This window comes from Dasypus novemcinctus, chromosome 19 (genome assembly GCF_030445035.2).
Source record: "Dasypus novemcinctus isolate mDasNov1 chromosome 19, mDasNov1.1.hap2, whole genome shotgun sequence".
NCBI classification, from domain to species: Eukaryota; Metazoa; Chordata; class Mammalia; order Cingulata; family Dasypodidae; genus Dasypus; species Dasypus novemcinctus.
Window position 1 is genome coordinate 51,174,335 of NC_080691.1, and position 26,250 is coordinate 51,200,584.

The window sequence follows — 26,250 nt, forward strand, 5'->3', positions numbered from 1 at the left end:
ACCAAAGTGGAAAACATCCTGAATCCCACCATTTCTGGTACTTTGTATTAGCAGCCTTTATCAAACTAAGACACCTCGTATTATGAGAAGTTTCCTGCAGCAGTTTGGCATTGTTTACGAATTCCAAAAATAGTTATTGGGGGAAGTGGATGTGGCTCAAGCGATTGGGCTCCCATCTACCATATGGGATGTCCAGGGTTTGATTCCTGGGACCTGTGCAGCATGCTGGACTCAGTGGAGAGCTGGTTCATGCCTAGTGCTAGCCCACGCAGAGTGCTGGCCCTGCAGGAGTGCTGGTCTGGGCAGCAAGCTGGCCTGAGCAGAGAGCTGATGCAGCAAGATGATGCAACAAAAAAAGAGACAAAGGTAGAACAGGGAACTGAAGTGGCAGAAGACATCGAGCACCTCTCTCCCACTCCAGAAGGTCTCAGAGTTGATTCTGGTGCCACCTAAAAGGAAGACAAGCAGACACACAGAAGAATGCAAAACAAATAAACACAGAGAGTAGACAACTGAACCCCACACCTACCTGTTTCCCAAACACCACTCCCTGGAAGCCCCAGCTAGGCTGCCTGACCCTTCTGCCTCCCAGACTGCACTCCAGAATCTGCCAGAACAAGGCATGAGCTATTACATGAAGAATTTGTCCCACTGGGGGCTGGGCGTGTTCAAACCCAGACACTTTACAGCTGCCATTGTGAAACCCATGCCTTGAATGATCTAACAGTGGTAGGAAGAGTAAGAAATCTATATTTTGCCTTGTCCTCCTTTTTCATCTTCATTTACTTTAGGTTTTTTTTTTTTTTCTGTATTTCCACATTTATTTCCCTTCTGGTCCTGCTAATTCTGGTTGTGCTTGAAACAACCAAGATAAGAGGCTTCTTTTCTCTGTGGGGGTGAAAACACACTCTCCCAGGGAACATAAAAAGAAATGGAGCAGGGAATTTTTGATGGGGGTGAACTAAGTGTCAGCTTAGAAACTTTATTTGTCCTTCCAGCAAATTGTGTGTGTGTTTGTGTGTATGTGTAATTCTTTGGTTCCTGAAATGACCCCTATGGGATCTCCTGCCTCATCCTCTCCCCTGCCTCAGCCTGCTGCCGTATGCTGCCCCCCAATTTGCCAGTCCAACCTGTTTCCAACCCACATCTGGTACTGGACTGCTCCAGTCCACCAGAAAAGGTCACACTCCTTGGTCTTGCTGCGGTCACGCCAGGACCATCATCCCAGTACCTCCAGCATCACTCACTTTACCGCAGCCCAGATGCGTGGTGGAACCTCTAGCCCGCAGACCTCCCTGTTCCCATGCCTGTCCTCCCCCTTTGCTGCCTGGAAAGCTCTCATGATTCTTCAAGGCATCCGTAACTTCTCAGGTCCTTGAGTCTCCGGAAGGGTACATTTAATTCTTCCCTCTTTCTCCTGGAGCCCCCGTCTCAGCTTCTCTTCTGGAAGTCCTCACTGGGGGTGCATCACGTGAGTTTGCAAGAGGGGCCAACAAGTCTTGCCCTCTAGGGCGGATCTGGGTCTTAAAGTGGTTCACAGCTGGGCACTAACATGTGTTTTCCCACACAGGCGTGTGCAAAGCCCTTTCACAGCCACTAATTCTCATAACTTCCCATGCCCCTGTAAAACCTCGGAGCATGGTCACACTTTGTAGGAGTGGCTGACTGTACGGGGTTCAGTCTGGGAAGTTCCCTCCGAGTCATTATATCTGGAAATTCTGTTTTGTACCTAAATACTCTCTTAGTTGAATTAAAACAGTCCAAAAATTCCACAGAATCTACAGATTTCATTTATACAGTTTAAAATTAACCTTTCTATTTATCTCTCTTGATAAATGGTGCTACTGATAGCTTCCCTTGGTAGAATTTTACTTTCAAAATTTTTACAGTTTTACGAATATGGTACACATATATAATATATATATAACTAACAAGCCAGTCTAATGGCTTCCATTGGAGACTGGGGAGTTGCATTTTGCTAAACCCAAATTGAACAGAGTTCAATTTAGGTTCTGACAGAGAAAGACATGCTCTGAACATGTTGTTCTTGGTATTTCTTGAAGCCTCAGATAAATTGTAAAGAGTTGAAAGTGCTTCTTATTACTCTTGATTTGGTAAAGTTCCTATAGAACAACACTAGGCTTTTCTAGTATTTGAAGATCAAGCTTTGTGGTTTGAAGCAACACAGACCAAGCATGAAAAAATTAAGTATTGCTAGAGGCTTCCACTCTAGAGTCCACTGTCATCCAAAGCAAACTATCAATGACATTGGACAAGAGTCCTTTACTGGATAGTCTTAGATGACTTAATATTACTGATTCAGCTTGATTTTTCCAAAACAAGGCTTTTCCTTCATCTGTCTTCAAGTCCAAACAAAGAGAATCAGATGTCTAAGCCAGATAATCAGCATATTAAAATTACTCTCTCCCAGCTTCCTATGTTACACTGCTTCTTTACTATGCTATTTCAGCTTTGAGTGGCTGCTTTGAGAACAGTTAAAGTTGATAAAAATCTCAGTGGTAAATAAAAAGTATGAACACTTCACAAATTTGCATGTCATCCTTACATAGGGGCCATGCTAATCTTCTCTGCATCGCTCCAGTTTTAGTGTATGTGCTGCCAAAGTGAGTACTGTATTACTTATTGCATAGTTTCTTTTATTTCGTTTTCTTTTTTTCTTTCCTAACATTTATTTATTTCTCTCTACCCCCTTGTTTTTCACTTGCTGTGTTTGTTTCCCTTCCTTGTTTCTTTAGGAGGTACCAAAAGCCAAACCTGGGACCTCTGATGTGGGAAGGAGGTATCTATTCATTTGAGCCACCTCTACTTCCTGCTTTTCTTGTATCTCTCATGCTTTTCCTCCCCGCATTTTTTTTTTGAGTCATCTTGTTGCATCAGCTTGCCACACCTGTCCATCACGTCAGCTTGCTATCATCTTTTAGGTGGCACCTGAAAGCTCTGCTCCCTAGTCTGTTGTGTCTCTCATTATGTTTTTTCTTGTACCTCTTGCTCTATCAGCTGCCCATGCCTGCCCACTGAGCCAGCTTGCTGTCTTCTTTAAGAGGCACGGGGATCCCAACCAGTGACTTCCCATGTGGTAGGTGGGAGCAAGTCACCTGAGCCACATCCACTTCCCATGTTGGCTTTATTTTTTTCCATTAAAAATAAATTTTATTGTGGTGTAATTTACACATAATGGAAAGTACCAATTTAAGTATACAGTTCAATGAATTCTAATTACTGTGTGCACCCATCTACTTACTATCATAATTAAAATATAGAAATTTTTAATCACTTCAAGAGTTCCTTCATCTCCACCCTACTCCCAGCTGCAGGAAACCATGTTGGCTTTTATAAAGGGTATTTATTTGGGGTAGAATCTTACAGTTATGGGCCATAAAGAATAAGTTACTTCCTTCGCCAAAGTCTGTTGCCACATGTTGGAGCAAGATGACTCTGGTCTCTGCTAGGGTTCAGCCTTCCTCTTCCTCCTTAGGCTCCATGGTCCCAGCTTCTTCTGATCTCAGACAGGCCAGCATAAGGCTCATCTCACTTTCCAGGCCTTGTTTCTTTCTGGGCTTTCCAGCTGTTCAGACCTCTGGTCTCTTCATTGCAAACTATAAGATGAACTATTTGACTCTCTCCCCAGGACTCCAGCATCCAAAATGAAACTGTGTTCTCCTTCTCTGTGTATCTACTTCCCTGTCTTTGATTGAAAATCTGTTTGTGTAGCCCACAAAGTGGGTGGGGGTGGCAAATCAAACCGAGTCACCCTAATGACATGGTCAAAAGAAAGCCCTAATCTTGATTTAATAAAGTAAAAATTGAAACCTGTGAATCTAATACAATCTAATATGCCCAGAGGAGCAGACCAGTTTACAAACACAATCCATATCTATTTCTGTAGTACATAAATAATATCAAAGTGCTACAACATCCTGTATAGTTTTTGATTCAAAGAAAAACCATCACAATCTTCTTGTGAAGAAAATGGCAAATCTTTATTTCTCTCTTGGTTAGCATCCTAACCCTTGGCCTGACTACATGGATTTGTGTGAACTGTCACATGACTCCTCATGGAGCCCTTCCTGTGGTTTCCAGCTCTGCAGCCCTGGATTCATGAATCCTGTCAACATTGCACTGGAATTTCTAGACCCTGAGTAGGTAGGCTTGTCACCCGAGAAGTGACTGATAATTTCCTAATGGTGACACACATTGGTTTTTTTCCCCTGTAAATTGTAGACTTTTTTTTTTACAATTTATTCCCCCCTTGCCATTTGCGCTTGCCATCTGCTCTCTGTCTGTTTCCTGCACTTTCTCCTGTGTCTACTTGTTCCCCTTTATTTCATCATCTTGCTGCGCCAGCTGTCTGTGGTGAGGGTCATCAGCTTTCTGTGGTACGGGCCAGTTTGCCTTCACCAGGAGGCCACTGGAATCAAACGTGGGGCCTCCCATATGGTAGACAGGGGCTCAATCACTTGAGCCACATCCTCTTCCCTAGATTATTTTTTATGAAGTTAAGTAGAGATAAACACAGAAGGCTGTTCCATTTAACTTCCCCAAACTCATATGCCACTTCCTTTAACCCACAGTGACAGAAATCTTACAAGAAATAAGCAAGATTTCCAGAAGGCCTTTTCTTCCTCCTTCTCCTTAGCAGTAATAATACCTGGTGAATTACTTACAAAGAATTAAATTGCTACTAACATAAATTTTCATTGTCCAAAGAATCTCATTTTTTAAGAAGCTCACATGTACCAGTAGAATCTGCCACTACTCTTGACATGAGAGCAGAGTACAAATGACTCTAATTCTATAAAAGTCTACAAGGCAGCCTCAGTTATATTTTCTGTTGTTAAATCCCTGTGCCAATTAGGGGAGAAGCTGGAGACACCAACAAGGCAGAGCCTGCCATTTCAGATGGTTCTGAATGGTTGTCATCTTGTCATTCTGTTTTTAAATTACTCTGTTTCTTAAAGTTAAGAAATGATCAAAACAAAATGGTTTGCAATTCACTTAAGCTGTCTTTTTATTTTATTTTTATTCTCTGTCTTGTGTGGTAATTTATTCTTTTTTTTAAAGATTTATTTATTTATTTATTTATTTATTTATTTATTTATTTATTTCTCTCCCCTTCTCCCCCCCACCCCAGTTGTCTGTTCTCGGTGTCTATTTGCTGCATGTTCTTTTTTTTTTTTTTTTTTTTTTTTTTATTAATTTTTTTATTTTTTATTGACTTTGTAATAATATTACATTAAAAATATATATGTGAGGTCCCATTCAACCCCACCCCCCCACCCCCCCTCTCCGCCCCCCCAACAACACTCGTTCCCATCTTCATGACACATCCATTGGATTTGGTAAGTACATCTTTGGGCACCTCTGCACCTCATATACATTGGTTCACATCATGGCCCATACTCTCCTCTATTCCATCATGTAGGCCCTGTGAGGATTTACAATGTCCGGTGATTACCTCTGAAGCACCATCCAGGGCAGCTCCATGTCCCGAAGACGCCTCCACCTCTCATCTCTTCCTGCCTTTCCCCATACCCTTTGTCCATTATGTCCACTTTTCCCAATCCAATGCCACCTCTTCTATGTGGACACTGGATTGGTTGTGTCCATTGCACCTTTATGTCAAGAGGAGGCTCAGATTCCACCTGGATGCTGGATGCAATCCTCCCATTTTCAGTTGTAATCACTCTAGGCTCCATGGTGTGGTGGTTGTCCTTCTTCACCTCCATCTTAGCTGAGTGTGGTAAGTCCAATAAATCAGATTGTAGGTGCTGGAGTCTGTTGAGGCTCAGGATCTGGCTATCACATTGTCAGTCCAGAGATTCAAATCCCCTAAATATATCTTAAACCCCAACATTAACTGCACCTCCAGCACATTAGCATGAAAGTCTTATGAAGGGAGATCCCATCTGAGTCCAGATTCATCACACATAAACACCATTTCCAAAGAGGGGCCATCTGCCCTGGTAGTTAACCCCATCGGCCATGACCATAACTCCCATGGGTCTCTTTAGCCCTCAAAGGAACCAATATCTGGGGGTTGTATCTGCTTTATCTGTCTCTCTGACTCTGCTCAGTTGTGCATGAGGGCAAACCTTCTGCCAGCCTCCAGACTCTTTTTTAGAAACTCGTAGCCATATAAACTCATTTCTCCTTTCCATTTCCCCCTTACTTTAGGTCAAACAGCATTTTAAAGTCATGGTATTTTATGTAGACATGGATATTCTGCTGATCCGCATTGAACCTTCCGTATAAGGTCATTTTCCAGTTGCATCATCAGTTGGTAGTTGATAGTGGTCCCTCGTTGCCAGGGAGGCTCATCCCCGGGTGTCATGTCCCACGCTGGGGGGAAGGCATTGCATTTACATGCTGAGTTTGGCTTTGAGACTGGCCACATTTGAGTAACATGAAGGCTGACAGAAGGAAATTCCCAGGCACAAAGTTGCTCTAGGCCTTGTTATTATTTTGGGTTTATCAGCTCACAAGCATAGTCATTAGTATCAGGGGCTCACTGTTGAACCCTCACTCCCTCCCGGTCCCCACCACTGTACCTGGGAGACTGTCGCTGCTCCCCTAGGGACCACGACAGTATTTGCTGCATGTTCTTTATCCACTTCTGTTCTCAGCGGCACAGGAATCTGTGTTTCTTTTTGTTATGTCATCTTGTTATGTCAGTTCTCCATGTGTGCGGCGCCATTCCTGGGCAGGCTGCACTTTCTTTTGCACTGGGCAGCTCTCCTTACGGGGTGCACTCCTTGCATGTGGGGCTCCCCTACATGGGGGACACCCCTGTGTGGCATGGCACTCCTTGTGCGCATCAGCACTGTGCATGGGCCAGCTGCACATGGGTCAGGGAGGCCCAGGGTTTGAACCGCGGACTTCCCATGTGGTAGACGGAAGCCCTAACCACTGGGCCAAGTCCACTTCCCTATTATTATTTTAAAGATTTATTTTTTATTTATTTCTCTCCCCTTTCATCCCCTCCCCCAGTTGTCTGCTCTCTGTGTCCATTCACTGTGTGTTCTTCTTTGTCTGCTTGTATTCTTGTCAGTAGCATTGGGAATCTGTTGTCTCTTTTTGTTGCGTCATCTCTCCATGAGTGCAGCTCCACTCCTGGGCAGGCTGTGCCTCTTTTGTGCTGGGTGGCTCTCCTTACAGGGTGCACTCCTTGCGCGTGGGTCAGGAGGCCCTGGATTTGAACCTTGGACCTCCCATGTGGTAGGTGGATGCCCTATCCGTTGGGCCAAATTCATTTCCCAATTTATTATTTTTTTATTTTATTTTTATTTATTTTTGTTTGCTTGGAGGGACTGGGAATTGAATCCTGGACTTCATACATAGGGCCCTGTACATAGGACCTGGGACTTTGTACATAGGACCTTGTACATGGTCAACTACTGAGCTATATGTGTGCCCATAAGAATTTATTTTTTATATCAGAGTTACATGTTAGTTAATAAGATACTCATTACAGTAACAATAAATCTGCTTTAGTCAGCAGTTACACTCTTCCCTTATTTTTGTTCATTCCTCAATCTTTTGATGTGCTTTCTGACTACTTCAGTCTGAGAAGAGACATAGATGTTATGGGGCAGAGGAGCTGTTTGCAGTTGAAGATACTCCTTCCTTTTGGGCAGGGGTTGGTCCATCATCATTGTGTTCATTGTCCAGTGCAGGCCTGAAGACCTGGAGTGTAGAAGTTGGCCATGTATCTGCTGGGTTTCAGACTCTACCAGCACAGGAACAGTACAAAAGTCTTTAAGTCTCTGACAAATATCCCAAACAATTAATATGAAAAATTATAGGTTCAAAAAAGGAGAAGAATCATAGTTACGGGATTTATAAATAAGGATAAATGAGAGGGAAATACTTTTTCCTATATCTCCAGATAGAGCCTGCTGAGGGTGTGCTGGTTTCATGAGGTCCTTTGGTCTGCCTATGCTGTCCAGATGTTCCTAGGGCCCTCAGGAGCAGGTTTTATTTTAATATATATTTAATTTATTTTTAAGATACATAGATAACAGAAATTGTTACATTAAAAAAAAACAGAAGGTTTCTATATGTCACACTCCTCACACCCCCCATTTTTCCCATATCAACTTCTTTCATTAGTGTGGTACGTTCATTGCATTGGATGAATACACTTTGGAGCGCTGCTACGGAGTATGGATTATAGTTTACATTGTAGTTTACACTCTCTCTCAGTCTATTCAGTAGGTTATGGCAGGACATATAATGTCCTGCATCTGCCCCTGCAATATCATTCAGGACAACTTCACATCCCAAAAATGTCCCCATATCAAACCTCCTTTTCCTCTCCCTGCCTCCAGCAACTTCAGTGGCCACTTATCCACATCAATGATATAATTTCTTTCACCGGTAGAATCACAATAATTCTATAGTAGAATACCAGTAATTACACTGTAGTCCATATTTTATTCCCTCGTCCTGAGGACCCTGGGATGGCAATGCCTACTCCACCTCTCAGGTGAGAGGGGGCTTTGAACCCACATGTCTGGTGGGTGGGATTCTCCTGCAAGACAAGGTCTTTTTCCATTTGCTTCACCTGCCAGTGCTTCGTAGTTGTATTAGTCAGCCAAAGGGATGCTGATGCAAAACACCAGTAAATGCTTGGTTTTCATAAAGGGTATTTATTTGGGGTAGGAGCCTACAGATACCAGATCATAAAGCATAAGTTACCTCTCTCACAAAAGTCTACTTTCACTTGTTGGAGCAACATGGCTGCTGACGGCTGTGAGGGTTCAGGCTTTCTGGATTCCTCCCTTAGAGGGTCTTGCTTCTCTCTGGGTTCAAGATTCCCTTTTTCCTGGGGCTAACTTCTCTTTCCTCTGCAAGCTTAGTTCCAGCTTAAGTTTTCAGCATCAAACTCCAACATCAAAACTTCAACATCAGAATCCCTCAACTCTGTTCTTTGCCATGCCTTTTATCTGTGAGTCCCTACCCATAAAGAGGCAGCAACTCAACACTCAAGTCATAACTCAATCATGCCCAGGTACAGATCAGATTATAAACATAATCCAATATCCATTTCTGGAATTCATAACCATATTGAACTGCTACAGTAGTAATCCCTTGAGGCCCATCCTTGGGAGTCATGTCCCATGCTGGGGGGAAGGTAATGAGATATACGCTGAGTTTGGCTCAGAGAGTAGACATATTTAAGCAACATGTAGGCTCTCGGGAGGTAACTCTTAGGCACCCTGCAACACTAGGTCAAGCTGAAATTTCATAAGCATAATCATCAATATCAAAAGTCCATCACTGGGACATCCTTCTTCACTGGTCACTACCCTTGCACTTTGGAGATTGTTGCTGTTCTATTGGGGAATGTGGCAGAGCCCCCATAATGAGAACTCAGCACTCCCTCCCTGCAGGCCATCTCTAGGGAGTCCTTCAGTTCTAGGTCTACACACATGTGCTACCAGCACTGGGCAGCATACAGCCCACAAGGCCATAGGGGAGTGGCCTGGGTAGCCACAGTGACAGCATATTGTTCCCCTGTTCCCCCTCACTGCCAAAAGGACTGTGACTCACACATAGGGGATCTCACTTCTCCCTGTCTGTCACACTGTCCCAGCTGAGACTACTCTTTACTGGGCCCTTTGGTGTACTCTTGGCCTTCTCTAAGAGCTCTCTCTTCTTGGGCCCTGTGATCTCCTTTGTACAGCCCCTTACCCACAGGTGCTAGGTGCTGGTTGCCTCTCTGTGCACCCTACCCCCCATGTCTAAACCCCTTCCTCTGCCCCCCCCCTTTGACTTGTCCCCACAAGGTGGATGGTAGAATGAGACACTCTAGGCAGGGCTCTGTACCTCTACTGAAGCTTTAATCAACAAGCAAGAACTGGGAGAAACATCTTTTTCAAAGTCCTGGAAAATTTTGAATGGTTACAATAGAGCAGCAAACCAAGAAAAAGGTAAAAATGGTAGGGTTTCATGGCATCCTTGCTGGCCCTTCCCTCATCCCCTGACCAGCTCAGCAAGGAACCAGCCCATGTTCCCAATCAGGTCTCTGGTTCCAGTTCTGAAGGCAACAGTATGACCTGTATGCATATACTAGGGTGCATGCGTGTCCATTCCATTGTGCCTGAAAATAGCTTGAAGGGTGAACTTGGGCACTCATTGCAGGCTTACCATCCCAGATATTGCCCTGCACAGAGCTCTCCTATAGAACACTATAGGAGAAGGGTCAGTTTGCAGTCGCCTGGTGCAAAGGACTACAGGTCATGGGACATAATGTGTCCCACCTGGGACCATGAGGAAACATTTGTTTCCTAGCAGAATAAGGCTATTCATCTCCATGTAAATGGGAAAATTCCTAGGGTTACACGTGTATGCCCAGGACAAGAGACACTGCAAAAAAGACTGGGGAGGACCCTACACTTTTGCTTTGGGTATTCTTTATACTCAGAACATCCAGGCTCTGAAGAACAGCACTCACACACGCCAATCTGCAAAGATGGAAAAGGTTTTTTGTTGTTGTTTTTGATAACTCCTGGTGATCAAGGAAATCTCTGTCACCACACTACCTGAACACAAACATAAGGAATAGATTCTTCAGTCTCTAAATTCCAGAGTTAGCACCTTAAAATATAAAATTGCCCAGATTGTAACAAAAAGATTGCAAAACATAAGCAGGAAGTGATAGCTTGTGCAAAGGACCAGGATAAAAAAATTAGAAATCACCAATGAGGAAACCAGCTCTTGGAAATACCAGTCACAGCCTTTTGAAAATAGTCCTAATATACTCCAAGAGCTAAAGGAAACGAGAAAAACTAGATGAACATAGAGAATTCCAATAAAGAGAAATTATCAAGAGGACCTAAACAAGAGCTGAAGGTCACAATGAAAAGGAATTTCCTACTGGGGTTCAATAGGAGATTGGAGCACTCAAAAGAAAATCAGTAACCCTGAAGATAAATGTAAATGATTAAGTTTGAGATGCAGAAACATAAAAGAATGAAGAAAAGTGAACAGAGCCCAAGAGTCTTCTTGAACAACATCAAGGGACCAAATATACTCATTGTGGGGACCCTACTAGAAGAAAGAGAAAGGGGGTACAGACAATATTTGAAGAAATAGTGGGACTTCCAGGAGGATTGTAGATTAGAAACACAGAACTCTCTATTTTGCCATTAAAATAGCTAGAAGACAGGCTAAAACAGGCTGGAAAAAGATCTAGGGTTTAGGATACCAGGCAAGGGTTTGACACTGCCCGGAAGAGAGAGGGACAAAGGAGGGCAATCGCGATGATAGCAAAACTGAGTTGAAACCAGCAGCTGCTAGCACACTCCCCCACACTAAAGACACTCTAGAATTCCTAGGCCTCTGAGCCGGCTACTGGGTTACTGGCAGGGGGTGCTCTGTTGTGGTCCCTAGGGGAGCAGCGGCAGTCCCCCAGGTGCAGCGGCAAGGACCAGGAAGGAATGAGGGTCCAACAGTGAGCCCCTGATATTAATGACTATGCTTGTGAGCCTATATGCCTGAAATAAGAATAAGGCCTAGAGCAGCACTGTGCCTGGGAATTCCCTCCTGACAGCCTCCGTGTTACTCAAATGTGGCCAGTCTTGAAGCCAAACTCAGCATGTAAATGCAATGCCTTCCCCCCAGCATGGGACATGACACCCAGGGATGAGCCTCCCTGGCACCGAGGGATCACTATCAACTACCAACTGATGATGCAACTGAAAAATGACCTTGAATGGAAGGTTCAATGTGGATCAGCAGAATACCCCTGTCTACATAAAATAACATGACTTTAAAATGCTGTTTGACCTAATGTAAGGGGGAAATGGAAAGGAGAAATGAGTTTATATGGCTACAAGTCTCTAAAAAAGAGTCTGGATTCTGTTAGAAGGATTGCCCTTATGCACAACTGAACAGAGTCTAATGAGACAGATAAAGTAGATACAATCCCCAGGTATTGGTTCCTTTGAGGGCTAAAGAGACCCACGGGTTCTATGGTCATGGCAGATGGGGTTCACTGCCATGTCAGGTGGCCCTTCTTTGGAGCTGGTGTTTCTGCGTGATGAAACTGGACTCAGATGGGATCTCTTTTCATAAGACTTTCATGCTACTTTACTGGAATTGTAGTTGGTGTTGGGGTTTAAGATATATTTAGGGGATTTGAATCTCTGGACTGACAATATGATAGCCAGGCCCTGAGCCTCAACAGACTTCAGCTCCTACAATCGGATTTATTGGACTCACCTCACTCAGCTAAGATGGAGTTGAAGAAGGACAACCACCACACCAGGGAGCCTAGAGTGCCTACAACTGAAAGCAGGAGGATTGCATCCAGTATCCATGTGGAATCTGAGCCTCCTCTTGACATAGAGGTGCAACGGACACAACCAATCCAAGGTCCACAGAGAAAAGGTGGCATTGGAGTGGGAAAAGTGGACATGGTGGCTGATGGGTATGGGGAATGGCAGGAAGAGATGAGAGGTGGAGGCGCCTTTGGGACTTGGAGTTGCCCTGGATGGTGCTTCAGGGGCAATCACCAGACACTGTAAATCCTCCCAGGGCCCACTGGATGGAATGGGGGAGAGTATGGGCTATGATGTGGACCATTGACCATGAGGTGCTGAGATGCCCAGAGATGAGCTTACCAAATGCAATGGATGTGTCATGATGATGGGAGTGAGGGTTGCTGTGGGGGGAGTGGTGGGGTGGGGGTGGTGGGGTTGAATGGGACCTCATATTTTTTTTAATGTAATATTTTTACAAAATCAATTAAAAAAAAAATGGGGCTCCAGGGATCCATTGCCCCAGAAAAGGGAATACAGAGGGAGGCATCCTAAGGCTGACTCAGTTTCTGATCTACAAACTGGGTCTGTTATGTCCCACCAGCCCTTCCAGCCCAGGTGGGGCCATGCTGTTGTCTGCCCTGGGAGACAGCACAGGACTGGAGAGCTCCTACCATCGCAATCTCCTCTCTTCTAGCCAGGACTGATTGTTGAGGACACACCTCCCCAGGAAAGGGGAGAGAGGGGGACACAGCCTAAAGTTGACTCAGCTTCTGACCACACACTTGGTCTGCTTTGTCCCATGAGCCCTTCCAGGCTGAGTGGGCCATGTCATTGTCTGCCTTGGGAGCTGGAGTGGGCTAAAGAGATACAACCCTCAAAATCTCCTTCTATACCAACCAGGACTGATTGTTGAGGATGCAGATAGGAGTGGAATTATTTCCTACCTGGGAAGAGGTAGGGGGCGACTAATGAAGGCTGAAGGACTGTCTCTGAGAAGGTGTGAATTTCAAGTCTCTTAGCCTCCAGGCAGGAACCTCTAACAGGACAATCCTGTCAGTTTTGCAGTTGACACAGTCCCAGCAGACCCTGATCTGGGAGGGCCGCTAAAGTATGCCATCTTCTGGAAGACCAAGGAAGTGGACATAAAGGGTCTAGGAAGCAGGTCTGCAGCCCATTCCTGGGTCAAGAGCCCAGTTTTGAGCAGCTAAAAGGGACAATCCTAACGATCCAGGTTGAACCAAGAATCAAAGAGCAGCAGTAACACACAGCCTCCCAACACTAAACTCCTACAGAAGAGAAAGAAATTGAGCATCTAACTAAACTACCATCCTAATCAGAAGCCTAGAATCAGTAAAAAAAATGATGAGCATACTAAGAAAATGGAAGACACGGCCTAAGAAAAAGAATACATTCAAAGCACCAAAAAAGATGCATGATTTTAGTGAACTAATTAACAATAGCACGGACATTTGCAAAACCAAATCAATGAATTGAAAAAAACAACATGGCTAAAGAGATAAATGACATCAAGAAGATATTGAGCGAGCGCAAGGAAAAATTTGAAATCCTCAATTTAGAAGACCCAGAGCTCATGGGAATGAAAGACACAATAGGTGAGATAAAAAGAAAACACATTGAAGCATATAACAGCAGACTTGAAGTGACAGAAGAAAGAATAAGTGATACTGAAGACAGAATAATTGAAACTGGAGAAAAGAATGGAAAACTTGAGCAGGGGCTCAGGGAGTTGAATGGCAACATGAAATGCAATAACATACATGTCATGTGAGTTCCAGAAGAGGAGAAGAGAAAAGGAGTGGAAAATGTATTTGTGGAAATAATGGCAGAAAATTTCCCCACTCCCACAAAAGAAATGAACTTATGTGTCCAAGGAGCACACCATACCTAAATCAGAATAAATCTGAATAGACTTACTCCAAGACACACACTACCCAGAATGTCCAATGTCAAATATCAAGAGAAAATTTTGAAGAGCAGCAAGAGAGAAGCAAACCATCACATAGAAAGGATGTCCAGTGTGACTTAGCATGGATTTCTCATCAGAAACAAAGGAGATGAGAAGACAGTTGTAAGTTATAATTAGGATACTGGAAAAGAAAAACTGCCAGCCAAGAATTCTCTATCCAGCAAAATTGTCCGTCAAATATGAAAGTGAATATAAAATAGTCACAAACAAACATAAACTAAGAGAGTTCATAAAAAACAACCCGCCTTTGCAGGAAATACTAAAGGAAGCCTTAGAACCTAAAAGAAAAACAAAGGAGAGAGAGGTCTGGAAAGAGTATAGATGAAAGAGTACCAGAAAGAATAACCAAAAGTGTAAAAAGACAGGCAAAACTATGATATCACATGAAAGCCAAAGAAGAAAATGGAGGAAGTAAATACTGCATTTACAGTAATACTTTGAATGTGAATGGATTAAACTCCCCAATCCCCAATCAAAGGATATAGGCTGACAGAATGGATAAGAAAACATGAGCTATCCATGTGCTGCTTACAAGAGACTCACCTAAGACCCAGGGATAAAAAACCAGCTGAAAGTGAAAGATTGGAAAAATATTCTCCATGAAAACAGTAACCAAAAATGAGCAAGAGTAGCTATACTAATATTGCACAAAACAGACTTTAAATGCAAAAAAGCTATGAGATACAGAAGGTCATTATATATTAATAAAAGGGACAATTCACCACAAAGATATAACAGTCATAAATATCTATGAATCTAACCATGATGCCCCAAAATACATGAGACAAACTCTGGCAAAATGGAAGAGAGAAATAGATATCTCTGCAATAATGGTTGGAGATACCAAAATGATTAGATGGAATTAGAACAACTAGACAGAAAATCAGCAAGGAAACAGAGAACTTGAATAATATGATCAATGAGTTAGACTTAACAGACATATACAGAATGTTGCACACAAACTCAGCAGGTTATGCATTCCTCTCAAGTGCCCATCTTTCTCCAGGATAGACCACATGTTGGGTCACACTGTAGCTCTCAAAAAATATAAAAAGATTGAAATTCTACAATGCACCTTCTCAGATCATATTGGAATAAAACTGGAAATCAATAACAGGAAAAAAGTAAAGTAGCAAACGTGTGGAGCCTGAACGACTCACTTCTAAATAGTCAGTGTGTCAAAGAAAAAATTGTAAGTGAAATTGGTAAATATATTGAAACAAATGAAAATGAGAACACAACTTATTAAAACTTAAGGGATACAGCGAAGGCATTCTTGAGATGGAAATTTATAGCACCAAAGATTCATTTAAAGAGGAAGAAAGCTAAACTCAAAAATTTAACGGAACATCTAGAGAAACTAGAAAAGGAAAAGCAAACCAATCCCAAAGAAAGCAGAACAAATGATATAATAAAGATTAGAGCAGAAATAAATGAAAATGAGAACAAACAAAAAAATTGAGAAAGTCAACAAAACCAAAAGCTGATTCTTTGAGAAGATCAATAAAAATGGCAAACCCCTAGCTAGACTAACCAAGAAAAAAAAGAGAGAAAATGGAAATAAATACAATCAGAAAGGAAAGGGGGGGAGTTATGGCCCCACAGAAATTAAAAGGATATCAGGATATTATGAGAACCTGGATGCCAACAAATTAGACAACCTAGGTGAAATGGACAAATTCCTAGAAATGCACAACTTGTAACAACACTTATGTTACAAGAAATACAAGAACTTAACAAACCAATCTCATTTAAAGAGATTTAATCTGTCATCAAAAATCTCTCAACAAAGATATGTTTAGGACCAGAAGACCTCACAGGTGGATTCTACCAAGTGTTCTGAGAAGAATTAACATCCATCCTGTTTAGACACTTACAAAAAATTGAAACTGAGGGAAAATTACCGAAATCATTTTATGAAGCCATGGTCACTCTGATACCAAAGCCAGATAAAGACCCTATAAGAAAATCACACACCAATCACTCTAATGAACATGGATGAAAAAATTCTCAAAACAATACTTGCAAATTGGATCGAACAGCACACCAAAAGACTAACACATCACAACCAAGTGTGATTTATTCCTGGTATGCAAGGATGGTTCAATTTTTTAAAAATCAATGCAATAACATTAACAAATGGAAGGGAAAAACCACATGATTGCAACTGATGCAGAAAAGGCATTCTACAAAATCCAGCATCCTTTCTGGATGAAAACACTCTGAAAGGTAGGAATAAAAAAAAAATCCTCAATATGATAAAAGGCATATTTGAAAAAACCCACAGCCAACATTGTATTCAGTGGGAAAATGTTGAAAGCTTTCCCTCTAATAGATGAGTTCAGTCAAGTGGCAGGATATGATATCACCACACAAAAATCAATAATGTTTTTACACACTAGTATTGAACAACTGGAGGAAGAATTCAGGGGGAAAATTCCATTAACAATAACAACAGAAAGACTCAAATACCTAGGAATCAGTTACACCAAAGATGTACAGGATCTGTACTTAGAAAACTACAAAACAATGCTGGAAGCAATCAAAGAAGACCTAAAGAAATGGAAAGACATCCCATGCTCATGGATTGGATGGCTAAATATTGTGCAGATGGCAATCCTACCCAAACTGATTTTATAGATTCAATGCAATACCAATCAAAAGTCCAACAGCCTACTTTACAGAAATAGAAAAGGCAATTGCCATATTCATTGGGAAGGAAGACTGCACCCTAATAGCCAAAAGCATTCTTAAAAAAAAAAGAGTGATGTGGAAGAATTTCACTGACTAACCTTGAAAGAAAGCTACAGTGGTCAGAACAGCATGGTACTACCATAAAAACAGACAATGGATTTTGGAGAACAAAGCAAGGATTTCATTTATCAATAAGAAACATTTCCTGGAGCCAAAGAAGTACCTAGGTGTTCCGATGATGGTAGCATATGCTGAAAGGTCAGTCCTGTCTCTGTGTGGAAGTTGTGCCCCATCAAAGTGAAAGCTGAATCAATGGAAGATTCTGGAATTTCCCTAGAAATGGAAGCTGTGACAGTAAAGGAAGAATCAGAAGATCCTGTTCACTCTCAAATACATCATTCTTCAGAAGGCAATGAAGGAACAGAAAGAGAAGTGCCAGCTGAAGATTCTACTCAGCTGGTCACTTCAGAAACCAGTGAGGAACCAACTTCCAGGAAGCTGGCAGACCAGAAAAATACTGGCCTCTCTTCTATCCCAGAAAAATAGCTAGAGGACAGTCAGAAAAGGCTGGGGGAAAAAAATGTTGTAGGGTTTAGGACACCACAGGAAGGCTGGACACCACCCTGAAGAAAAAGGGGCAAAGGAAAAGAATCATGATAGCAAAACTGAGTTAAAAGCTGCAGCTGTAACTGGTGGCATGTTCCACCACCGTATAGACACTTTGAATTCTCAGGCCTCGAGGCCGGTGGCTACAGCCAAGTGGGACCAGGGATCCACCTCCCTAGGAAAGGAGAGGGAGAGGGACCACAGTGTAAGACTGGATCAGCATTTTTTGTTGTTGTTAACGTACGGGGACTGGAGACTGAACCTGGAACCTCAAGTGTGGAAAGCAAGTGCTCAACCACTGAGCCATGTTGCTTCCCTGAGTCAGATTTTGTTTTTTCTTTATTTTTTATTATATCTTTTTTTTTGAAAGTTACATACATCACAAAAAATGTTACATTAAAAAATGTAAGAGGTTCCCACATATCCCAACCCACACCCCCCCCCCCCCAGTCCTCCCATGTCAACAACCTCTTTCATCATTGTGGCACATTCATTGCATTTGGTGAATACATTTTTGAGCACTGCTGCACAGCATGGATTATAGCTTACATTGTAGTTTACACTCTCCCCCAGTCCGTTCAGTGGGTTATTGCAGGATATATAATGTCCAGCATCTGTTCCTGCAATATCTTTTAGGACTACTCCAAGTCCCAAAAATGCCTCCATATCTTATTTCTTCTTCCCTCTCCCTGCCCTCAGCAACTACCGTGGCCACTTAATCCAGATCAATGCTACGGTTTCCACAGATTTGGTCTGCTTTATCCCAGGAGTCCTTCCGGGCTGGGTGGGACCACACCGTTGTTTGCCTTGGAAGTCGACGTGGGCTACAGAGATCGAACCCCCTTAGTTTTCCTCTCTGTTCAGAGTCTGGTTGCTGAGGATGCAGAGGGGAGAGGAATGATTTCCTACCTGGGAAGAGAAGGGGATGCCAGCAAAGGTTGCAGAACTACCTTTGAGCAAGTTTGAATTATGAGGCACTTAGTCTCCAGGATCCTCTATCACATTGATGCAGTTCATGTTGCAGCCAACACACAACCAGTCTCTGAACTGAGAGGGTTGTCGATGAGCACCATCTTCTGGCACACCAAGGAATTTCACATAAGGTAATTGAAAGTAAATAAATACATGAGGCTTTTGTGGCCTTTACAGAGTCCCTCCTCAAGGCCCTTGGAAGCGGGTCTGCAACCCAATACTGGCTCCAGTGCCCAGATTTGAGCAACTAACTGAGAATCCTAAAGACCTAGAACAGGTTGAATCAAGAATCAAAGAACAGCAGTAAGACACAACCTCCTGCCACCAAATCCCCGTGAAAGAGAGAAATTGAGCATTTGAGTAAACTCACCATCCTAACCAGATGTCTAGATATCAGCAAAAAATTACAAGGCATACTATGAAAATTGAAGAAATGTCCCAAGCAAAGGAATATATCAAAGCCCCAGATGAGATACAGGATTTTTTTTAGGATGCAGAAGTTTTTATTCACCACCTAATCCCCAAAGGTACTCTGCTTCTTGCTGCCTCAAAATAGCAGAGCTACACATGACCATTACATATGAATAAAAGGGACAATCCACCATGAAGTAATAGCAGCCATAAATATATATGTACCTATCAGGGATGTCCCAAAATACATCAGGTGAACTCTGGCAAAACTGAAGGGAGAAACAGACATCCCTACAATAATCCTTGTTGACTTCAACACCCCACTCACATCATTAGAACACCTAGAAAGAAGATCAACAAGGAAACAGGAAACCTGAACAATATGATAAACAAGCTAGACCCAAAATATACACAAAATTGCAACAAACTCAGCAGATTATGCATTCTTTCAAGTGTTCATGGGTCTTTCTCCAGGATAGGCCACATGTTAGCACAAGGCATTCCTCAACAAATACAAAAAGACTGAAATTATATAAAGCACCTTCGCATGTTAGAATGGAATGAAACTCAAATAACTGACAGGAAAGAGGTAAATTTGCCAATGTTTGGGGCTGAACAAAAGACACACCTAAATAATCAGTGGGTCAGAGAAGAAGTTATAAGTGAAATTATGAAAAATATATTCAAATGAATGAAAACAAGAGCAGAACTTAACAAATTCTGAGAGGGTAATTTATGGCATTATAGACCTATATTTAAAAAAGAAAAGAAAAAGCTGAAATCAATGATCTAACCAAACAATGAGAAACTAGAAAAGAAGAGCAAACCATTCCCAATGCAAGCAGAAGGAAAAAAGTAATAAAGATTAGTGCAGAAATAAATGGTTCTGAGAACAAGAAATGGAGACAATCAACAAAATCAAAAGCTGGTTTTTTGAGATCATTAAAATTGACAAACCCCTAGATAGACCAAAAGAGAAAAAAAAGAGAGAAGATGTAAATAAATAAAATCAGAGAAAAAGGAGGGGAAGTGACAACTGACCCCACAGAAACAAAAAGATTGTAAGATGATATGAAAAAATATATGCCAATGAACTAGGCAACCTAGATGAAATGGAAAAATTCCTAGAAATGCACAAACTACCTACACTGACACCACAAGAAATACAAGAAGTTAACAAACCAATCACATTTAAAGAGATTGACTCAGTCTTCAAAAATCTCTCAACAGGGAAGAAGATATGACTCAGGCAGTTGCATGCCCACCTACCACATAGGAGGTCCCAGGTTCAGTTCCTGATGCTTCCTACAGAAGACAGGCAAGACAGCAGTGTGATGTGATGGGCTGGCATGGTGAGCTCTCAAAAGACAATTCAACGAAGAGGCACAATGAATAAACACATTGAGAGACAGAATAAGTGGGAGCAGAGGTGTCCCAAGTGATTGGGTGCCTCCCTCACACAAGCACAATCCAGGGTTCCATTTCTGGTGCCTCCTAAAAGACGAGTGCACAACGAACAGACACAGAGAGCAGACAATGAGTGCAAACAATGAGGCAGGGGTCATACCCCACTCTGCATACCATTGCTCACCACCCTTCCGTGGCTCCCAGTTCTCTCTCCTGCTTTTCATTCAGCCTTTGCATATACTCCTCCCTCATCCCTCCCCAGCTTTATTACTTGCTGAACTTCACAATCTTCAGTGTCAGCTCAGAGGTCATTTCTTCTAAAGCCTTCCTTGGCCCCTCTTTGGGACTCAGGCTGTTTTGACATCCTGGTCACTTGGCGGGTAGGGGCCAGAGGGGCCCAGTGGGGGAGACAGGGCTGGAGGCGTGGGGCCACAGGTATGACCTGAGGCTGGCTCAGCCGGGTTTCTCTCTCTCTCAGGGAGGGAGGTTTGGGCTCATTCCCATGACCCTCACTTTGGGCACTGGAGCAGCTTGTCTGGGTAGGGTGAGTGGCCGCCACCTGCTCCCCATGGCTGTGGCTGTGGTGCCTACATGCACGAGTGCCCTGTGTGCTTGCGGGTGGTGTCTTGGGGTGCAGGTTGGGTTGGGGAGCTAGATGTGGGTCTGCCCTGCCTCTCCCAAGGTCACCTTCCTCTGTGACCTGCTGCTGCTGTATGTGGATGGAGAAGCCCATTTCTCCTGGAGGAACAAGTACGAGGAGGTAAGCTGTGGGCCAGCTGGGTGCTGAGGCCACTGTGCTGGGCTGCTGTGCTCCCTGGGAGGACGGAGGCCAGAGCCCTGGTCCACTGTCCTTACCTGCAGGCAAAGGCCCCGAGAGTGACAGCTCACCCTGTGTGGACCCAGCTGATTTTCCCAACCCCACAGCAGGCTGCCCAGAGGCCTTAGACGAGCCTAGCACCTGCCTCCACCCCCAGCCAGGTGGTGACACCAGGGGTCGGGGCTCTGGTCCCACCACCAGCTCATGTCTGAGGCCTGGAGCTGTTCCTCCTGGGTCAGGGGTCTTGAAGGGTGGGGGACCTCAGGGACAAAAGACCAGCAACCTCACACCCCCAGGAAGACTCTCTTTCCCTCCCCCACTACCACCCTCCCACCCTCCCTACTTTAATCTTGGCAGGTGTTCCCTGATGTGGGAACCCAGAGCCATGTGTTTCCATACAGAGACCTGCTGTGAAATCATGGAGACAGGGAGAGCCTGGGGCACCCACAACTCTGGTTGCTGGTGGCAGGCTGTTCTCCCAGCCTCTGTCACCATCTCCCACAGGTGCCCCCACTGGCTGCTGTGGACTCCACCTTTGAACTCTCCTTCCTCGGGGTCTGTGCAGCCTGAGCCCAGGCAAGGTAGCAAGAGGTCACCCAGGGCAGGTCTCATCCACCTTTGGGGCTCGTCTGCAGAATGGAGGTGGGGGTAGCACCTGCTCAGCTTCAGATAATCGGCCTCTTCCCTGGGGCGCCATGTTAGGGACAGGAGGGCTGGGAGGGGAGGGGAGGGCAGAGGGGCTGTATTGGTGGTCACTGAAGCACACTGGGGATCTTTCATGTGAGTCCTTGGTAACCCCCAGACCAGCCCCACCCTGCCCACTGGGCTTCCTGAGAGCCCTGAGGACAGGCACCCAGTGCATCTGGAATTCACTGCTGCCCCAGGTGGTGCCTAGGAACCTGTCGGGGCAGCTAACCCCCCCAATAGCCTGGGACACCCACACTTGGGAGGACAAAGACCCCCAGACAGAACTATCTGGAATGAATGCTACCATGAGATGTCAGAGGGCAGACCTGCCGCAGCATGTCACAATCCCTTTGAAGGTGCTGGGCAAGAGTCCACATCACCACCGCTGGCCATGGCCCAATCCCTGAGGACCCGGAATTTGGCACTGTGTCAGCTGAGGGCCTGAGGGCCAGAGGCTCCCCAACCCACACCAGCCCAAGCTGCCCAGGACAGAAGGGGCACAGGCACTGGCAGGCCACGGACCAGCCTCAACCTGACGGGCTGCTCCGTGTAGTCAGGCTCCTGGGCAGGTGGCTGCACAGCCTGCACTGTCTCCTCCAGGCTGCACTGGGCAACACCATATGGTGTGTGCACGCTAGCCTACACCTATGGCTCCCGCTGGTTCTCCTTGCTGTGCCAGATTCCGTAGCCGAAATACACAGGGAGTCCTGCAGCGGTGAAAGGGGTGTGAGAGGCAGGTCCGGCCCGCCTGGCCCTCTTCCCACCACCTGCTCAGCATCCCGGCCTCCCATGCCCCACCTCACCCAAACTCACCAATCAGCAGCCAGACGAAAAAGCACAGCCAGGTCACGTAGCTTAGATTCAGCATGAGGCAGATGTTGAGGAGGATACTCAAAGCTGGCGTCAGGGGCACCAGGGGTACCTGAGGAGACAACGGCTGAGCTGTGGGGAAGATCTGCTGGCCAAGGGCCTCCTTTTACCCCTTGAGAGATTTGGGAGGCATGTGCCCAACCCCTGTGCAGAAAGAAAGGGTGGTGGTGGATGCAGTGTGTCCCCAGGCCTCCAAGCTCTCCTCGTTCATTCTGCAGAGGCAGAAGATGGCCGTGGAGCCAGGTGGACTACGAGCAAGGGGTGGAGGGGGTGGGTTGGGGCGGTACCTGGAAGGTATCCTGTACGCGCTCCTGCTGGTGGGCCACCAGGACAGCAAGACTGAGCAGAAAGGTAACTCCGCTGAGCAGGAGCAGCAGGATGTAGCCCCAGCGTGGGAGGTGCAGGGCCGAGTCCCCAAAGATAAGCACGCCGCTCAGGGTGATGGCAGAGGCCACCAGGAGGCCAAGCGCCCAAGTCACGGCAGTTCCATGACTGCACTCACCCAGGAAGCCCAGGTAGGGCCTCAGGGCTGGCTGCAACTTCCCCGGCTTGGGACCTGAGGCATGCTCATCGCTCACTGGCTGGAGGGGCCCTGAGGGGTTGGCCTCAGGCTCGGCACTGGCTGAGCCCAGGGACCTGGGTGGAGAGGTCTTCTGGAAGTGCAGCCTTATGGTGCTGGCGGCCACGAAGATGTAGATGAGCAGTGCCCCGAAGGAGATGAACTGCACCAGAGCATCGAAGTCCAGCACCAGTGCCAGGAGGGCCGTGAGGACCCCAAACACTAGGGTGCCCACCACGGGGACCTGGGTCCTGGGGTGCACGCGGGCAAATACCTGGAAGAAGAGCCCGTCGGCCGCCATGGTGCAGACAATGCGTGGCAGGGAGAAGACCTTGCTGAGCAGGACTGTGATCATGGCTGCAGCAGAGGGGCAGGAGTGAGGGGCCCGTCAGCAATGGTGAGTGAGCCTGGCTGCGTGTGGGGTGCTCAGTTACCTCCCTGCTTCAGTCACAGGCCCATTGGAGAATTTGGGGAAGGTGGTGAGTGGGGGTGGGGGATTCTCTAATCATCAGAGCCCTCCTGGAACAGTTACACATCAGGGATCAACTTGGGAAGCCCAGGATATGGGGTTGCCTCTCTCCCCACCACCCCACCCAGTTCCCACCCTGCAAGGTGCAGCTTCCTCACCACAGATGGAGCCCGCTGTCACAATGAAGCCGGCCCAGCTATAGCCCCGCTGGTAGAAGGCATCAGCGAGTGCCGAGTCTGGGTCGAGGCTGTGCCAGGGAACCATGAGGGTAAGCACGGTGGAGACCAGGATGTAGGCTGTGGTCACCAGAATGATAGAGATGGCGACAGCCATGGGCACGGCCTTCTGCAGGTTTCGGGCTTTCTTGCTAGAGGCGGTGATGATCCCGAAGCCCTCGAAGGCGTAGAAGCAGATGGCAGCGCCAGCCATGATGCCTGAGAAGCCAAAGGGTGCAAAGCCGCCCTCCTCAGCACTCCAGTTTTGCAGCCTGGCCAGGGAGAAGCCCAGGATGATGATAAAGAGGATGACACAGAGGCTGACGACCGTGAAGGTGTGGTTGAGCCAAGAGAAGACACGGGCTCCACAGGAGACAAAGGCGAAGGCAAGAAGAATGATGCCAGGGGCCAGGAAGTCTGGGTACCGGGCCAGGAAGGGCACCTGCCAAGTGCTTATGTGGGTCTCAGTGAAAGAGTGAATTTGGTGACCAAACATGGCGTCCAGGTAGCCACTGCAGGCCTGCGCTGCCAGGGCGCTATGGAGGAGGACCACAAGCAGTAAGGTCCATCCAACAAGGAAGGCCCACAGCTCGCCCATGGACACGTAGGTGAAGAGGTAGGCAGAACCCGGACCAGGTACGCGGGGTCCAAACTCTGCATAGCACAGGGCCACCAGCAGGGCGGCCACGGCGGCCACCATGTAGGACACAAGCACAGCTGGACCGGCCATCTGCCTTGCCACAGTGCCCGTGAGCACATAGAGGCCCACGCCCACCATGCCGCCCAGTCCCAGTAGGATCAGGTCCAGCATGGACAGGCTGCGACTCGGTGACGTCTCCATGGTGGACTCCTCCAGTGTCTTCAGCCGGTTCAGCTTCCTGCAGAAGTGTGCCAGGCTGGCGGCGCTGGGCAGTCTCCAGGCCATGGCGGGCAGCAGAGAGGAGTGCGGGACCAGCCACCTGCCAGGGTCAGAGGGGAATGATGGGCTGTCCAGCAGGGTCAGGCAGTCTTCAGTCCCTTCTGGATTGCCCACCCACAGCCCAGTCCTGTCCTTGACCTGGGAATGGGAGCACATGCACCTGCCGGAGGGCTGAGATGGGAGAGGGCTCAGGGCTCACTACAGGGGGTGCAGGGGGTCATGGGGAAGCATGGGGGTCCTGCCTGCCCTCCTCTCCCCAGCGAATCTGGTGCAGCCAGATCTGGGGGGTGAGCCGAGTGTCACTGAGGGCAAGATGGGAACATTCGCAGGGAGCATGAGGTGGGAATCCCTCCTGATCTGGGATCTGAGAGCAAGGTGGAAACCCGGAATAGGACCACCTCGCCTGCGACCACGGCGGTCAGTCCCTTCACCGTGCGCCAAGTCCCGGGTCCGGAGCCTGAAGCCCGGTGCACCTCTCCACGCCGCTAGTCCCACCGCATCCCTGTCCCAAGCACCCAGGCCTTCAACCCCAGTCCCCGCCAGGTCTCAGCCCTACTCGCACAACTGGCTGCGACCCATCTGCTACTGCCGCCACTGCCCCCCTGCGCCCGCCCCGCCCCACCAGTGCCCCGGGTCGCTCCTTCACCGCGGCCCAGATCCGTCCCCGCCCAGCCTCCCCTCCGCCACGACCCCACCCTGGGGCCACGACCCCGGACACCGCCTCGCTGTCTGGCGCCCGCACTCCGCACACCGACCCCCATGTCTGCACACCGCCCTTCACCTCAGTCACCCACGCATTCTCTCTCCCCACGCACGCACCAAAATGGTCCACCCTACCCTTATTTACAAGATCAAGACCAGCGCTTGCCCGGTTCCTGGGAAGCTCTATGCCCACAGATAAAGAAGAGAAGGCCACCAGGAAGTGCCTTCCTGGGTGCTGGGTCACCGGGTGAGATGGAGGGCGGGGTTAAAACGCAGATATGGGCCTGTTTACCCACCCACTTCACCCCTTAGCCAGCACCTGCCATGAATGTACCCGAACCTGTACATCAGAGGTGTGGAGGCCTCTAATGAGCTGAGCCTGGGGGTTTGGTGAGTGGCCCTGGGCAGGGGTGACAGGGATGGAGAGGGCAGTGTCCGCAACCAAGCACTTAACAAATGCTGGATGTTCTGAGCTTTTAGCTACAAACACGGCCCTTCTGAGGAGGGCTAAAGCAGCCTCCTGGGCCAAGCTGCAGCTGTCCACCATGGGGCACCCCCTCAGAGGCCCAAGGAGTCACAGTTAGATATGGAGGACTCTGGGGGACCCTGACCCTGCTCCCAGACCAGTCACATGGAGTATCCCATGCC

At 46.5% G+C, this 26,250-nt stretch overlaps 1 protein-coding gene and 1 non-coding gene across 2 annotated transcripts; both read right to left on the reverse strand.

Annotated features, from left to right (window-relative positions):
- Positions 1–2,525: 2,525 nt before the first annotated feature.
- LOC111761274 (U6 spliceosomal RNA) lies at positions 2,526–2,632 on the reverse strand. Its single transcript, XR_002794681.1, has one exon. It is a non-coding gene; the product is annotated as a U6 spliceosomal RNA (small nuclear RNA).
- A 14,812-nt stretch (positions 2,633–17,444) lies between these two features.
- On the reverse strand, positions 17,445–25,835 carry LOC101426441 (cationic amino acid transporter 4-like). The gene is made up of 5 exons (XM_058281784.1): positions 25,738–25,835; positions 23,925–24,940; positions 23,026–23,654; positions 22,682–22,790; positions 17,445–22,575 (listed from the first exon to the last, which is right to left on the reverse strand). Exons 2-5 carry the CDS (start codon positions 24,904–24,906, stop codon positions 22,514–22,516), a joined length of 1,782 nt encoding a protein of 593 aa, XP_058137767.1. The 5' UTR covers positions 24,907–24,940; positions 25,738–25,835; the 3' UTR covers positions 17,445–22,513.
- Positions 25,836–26,250: the final 415 nt, after the last annotated feature.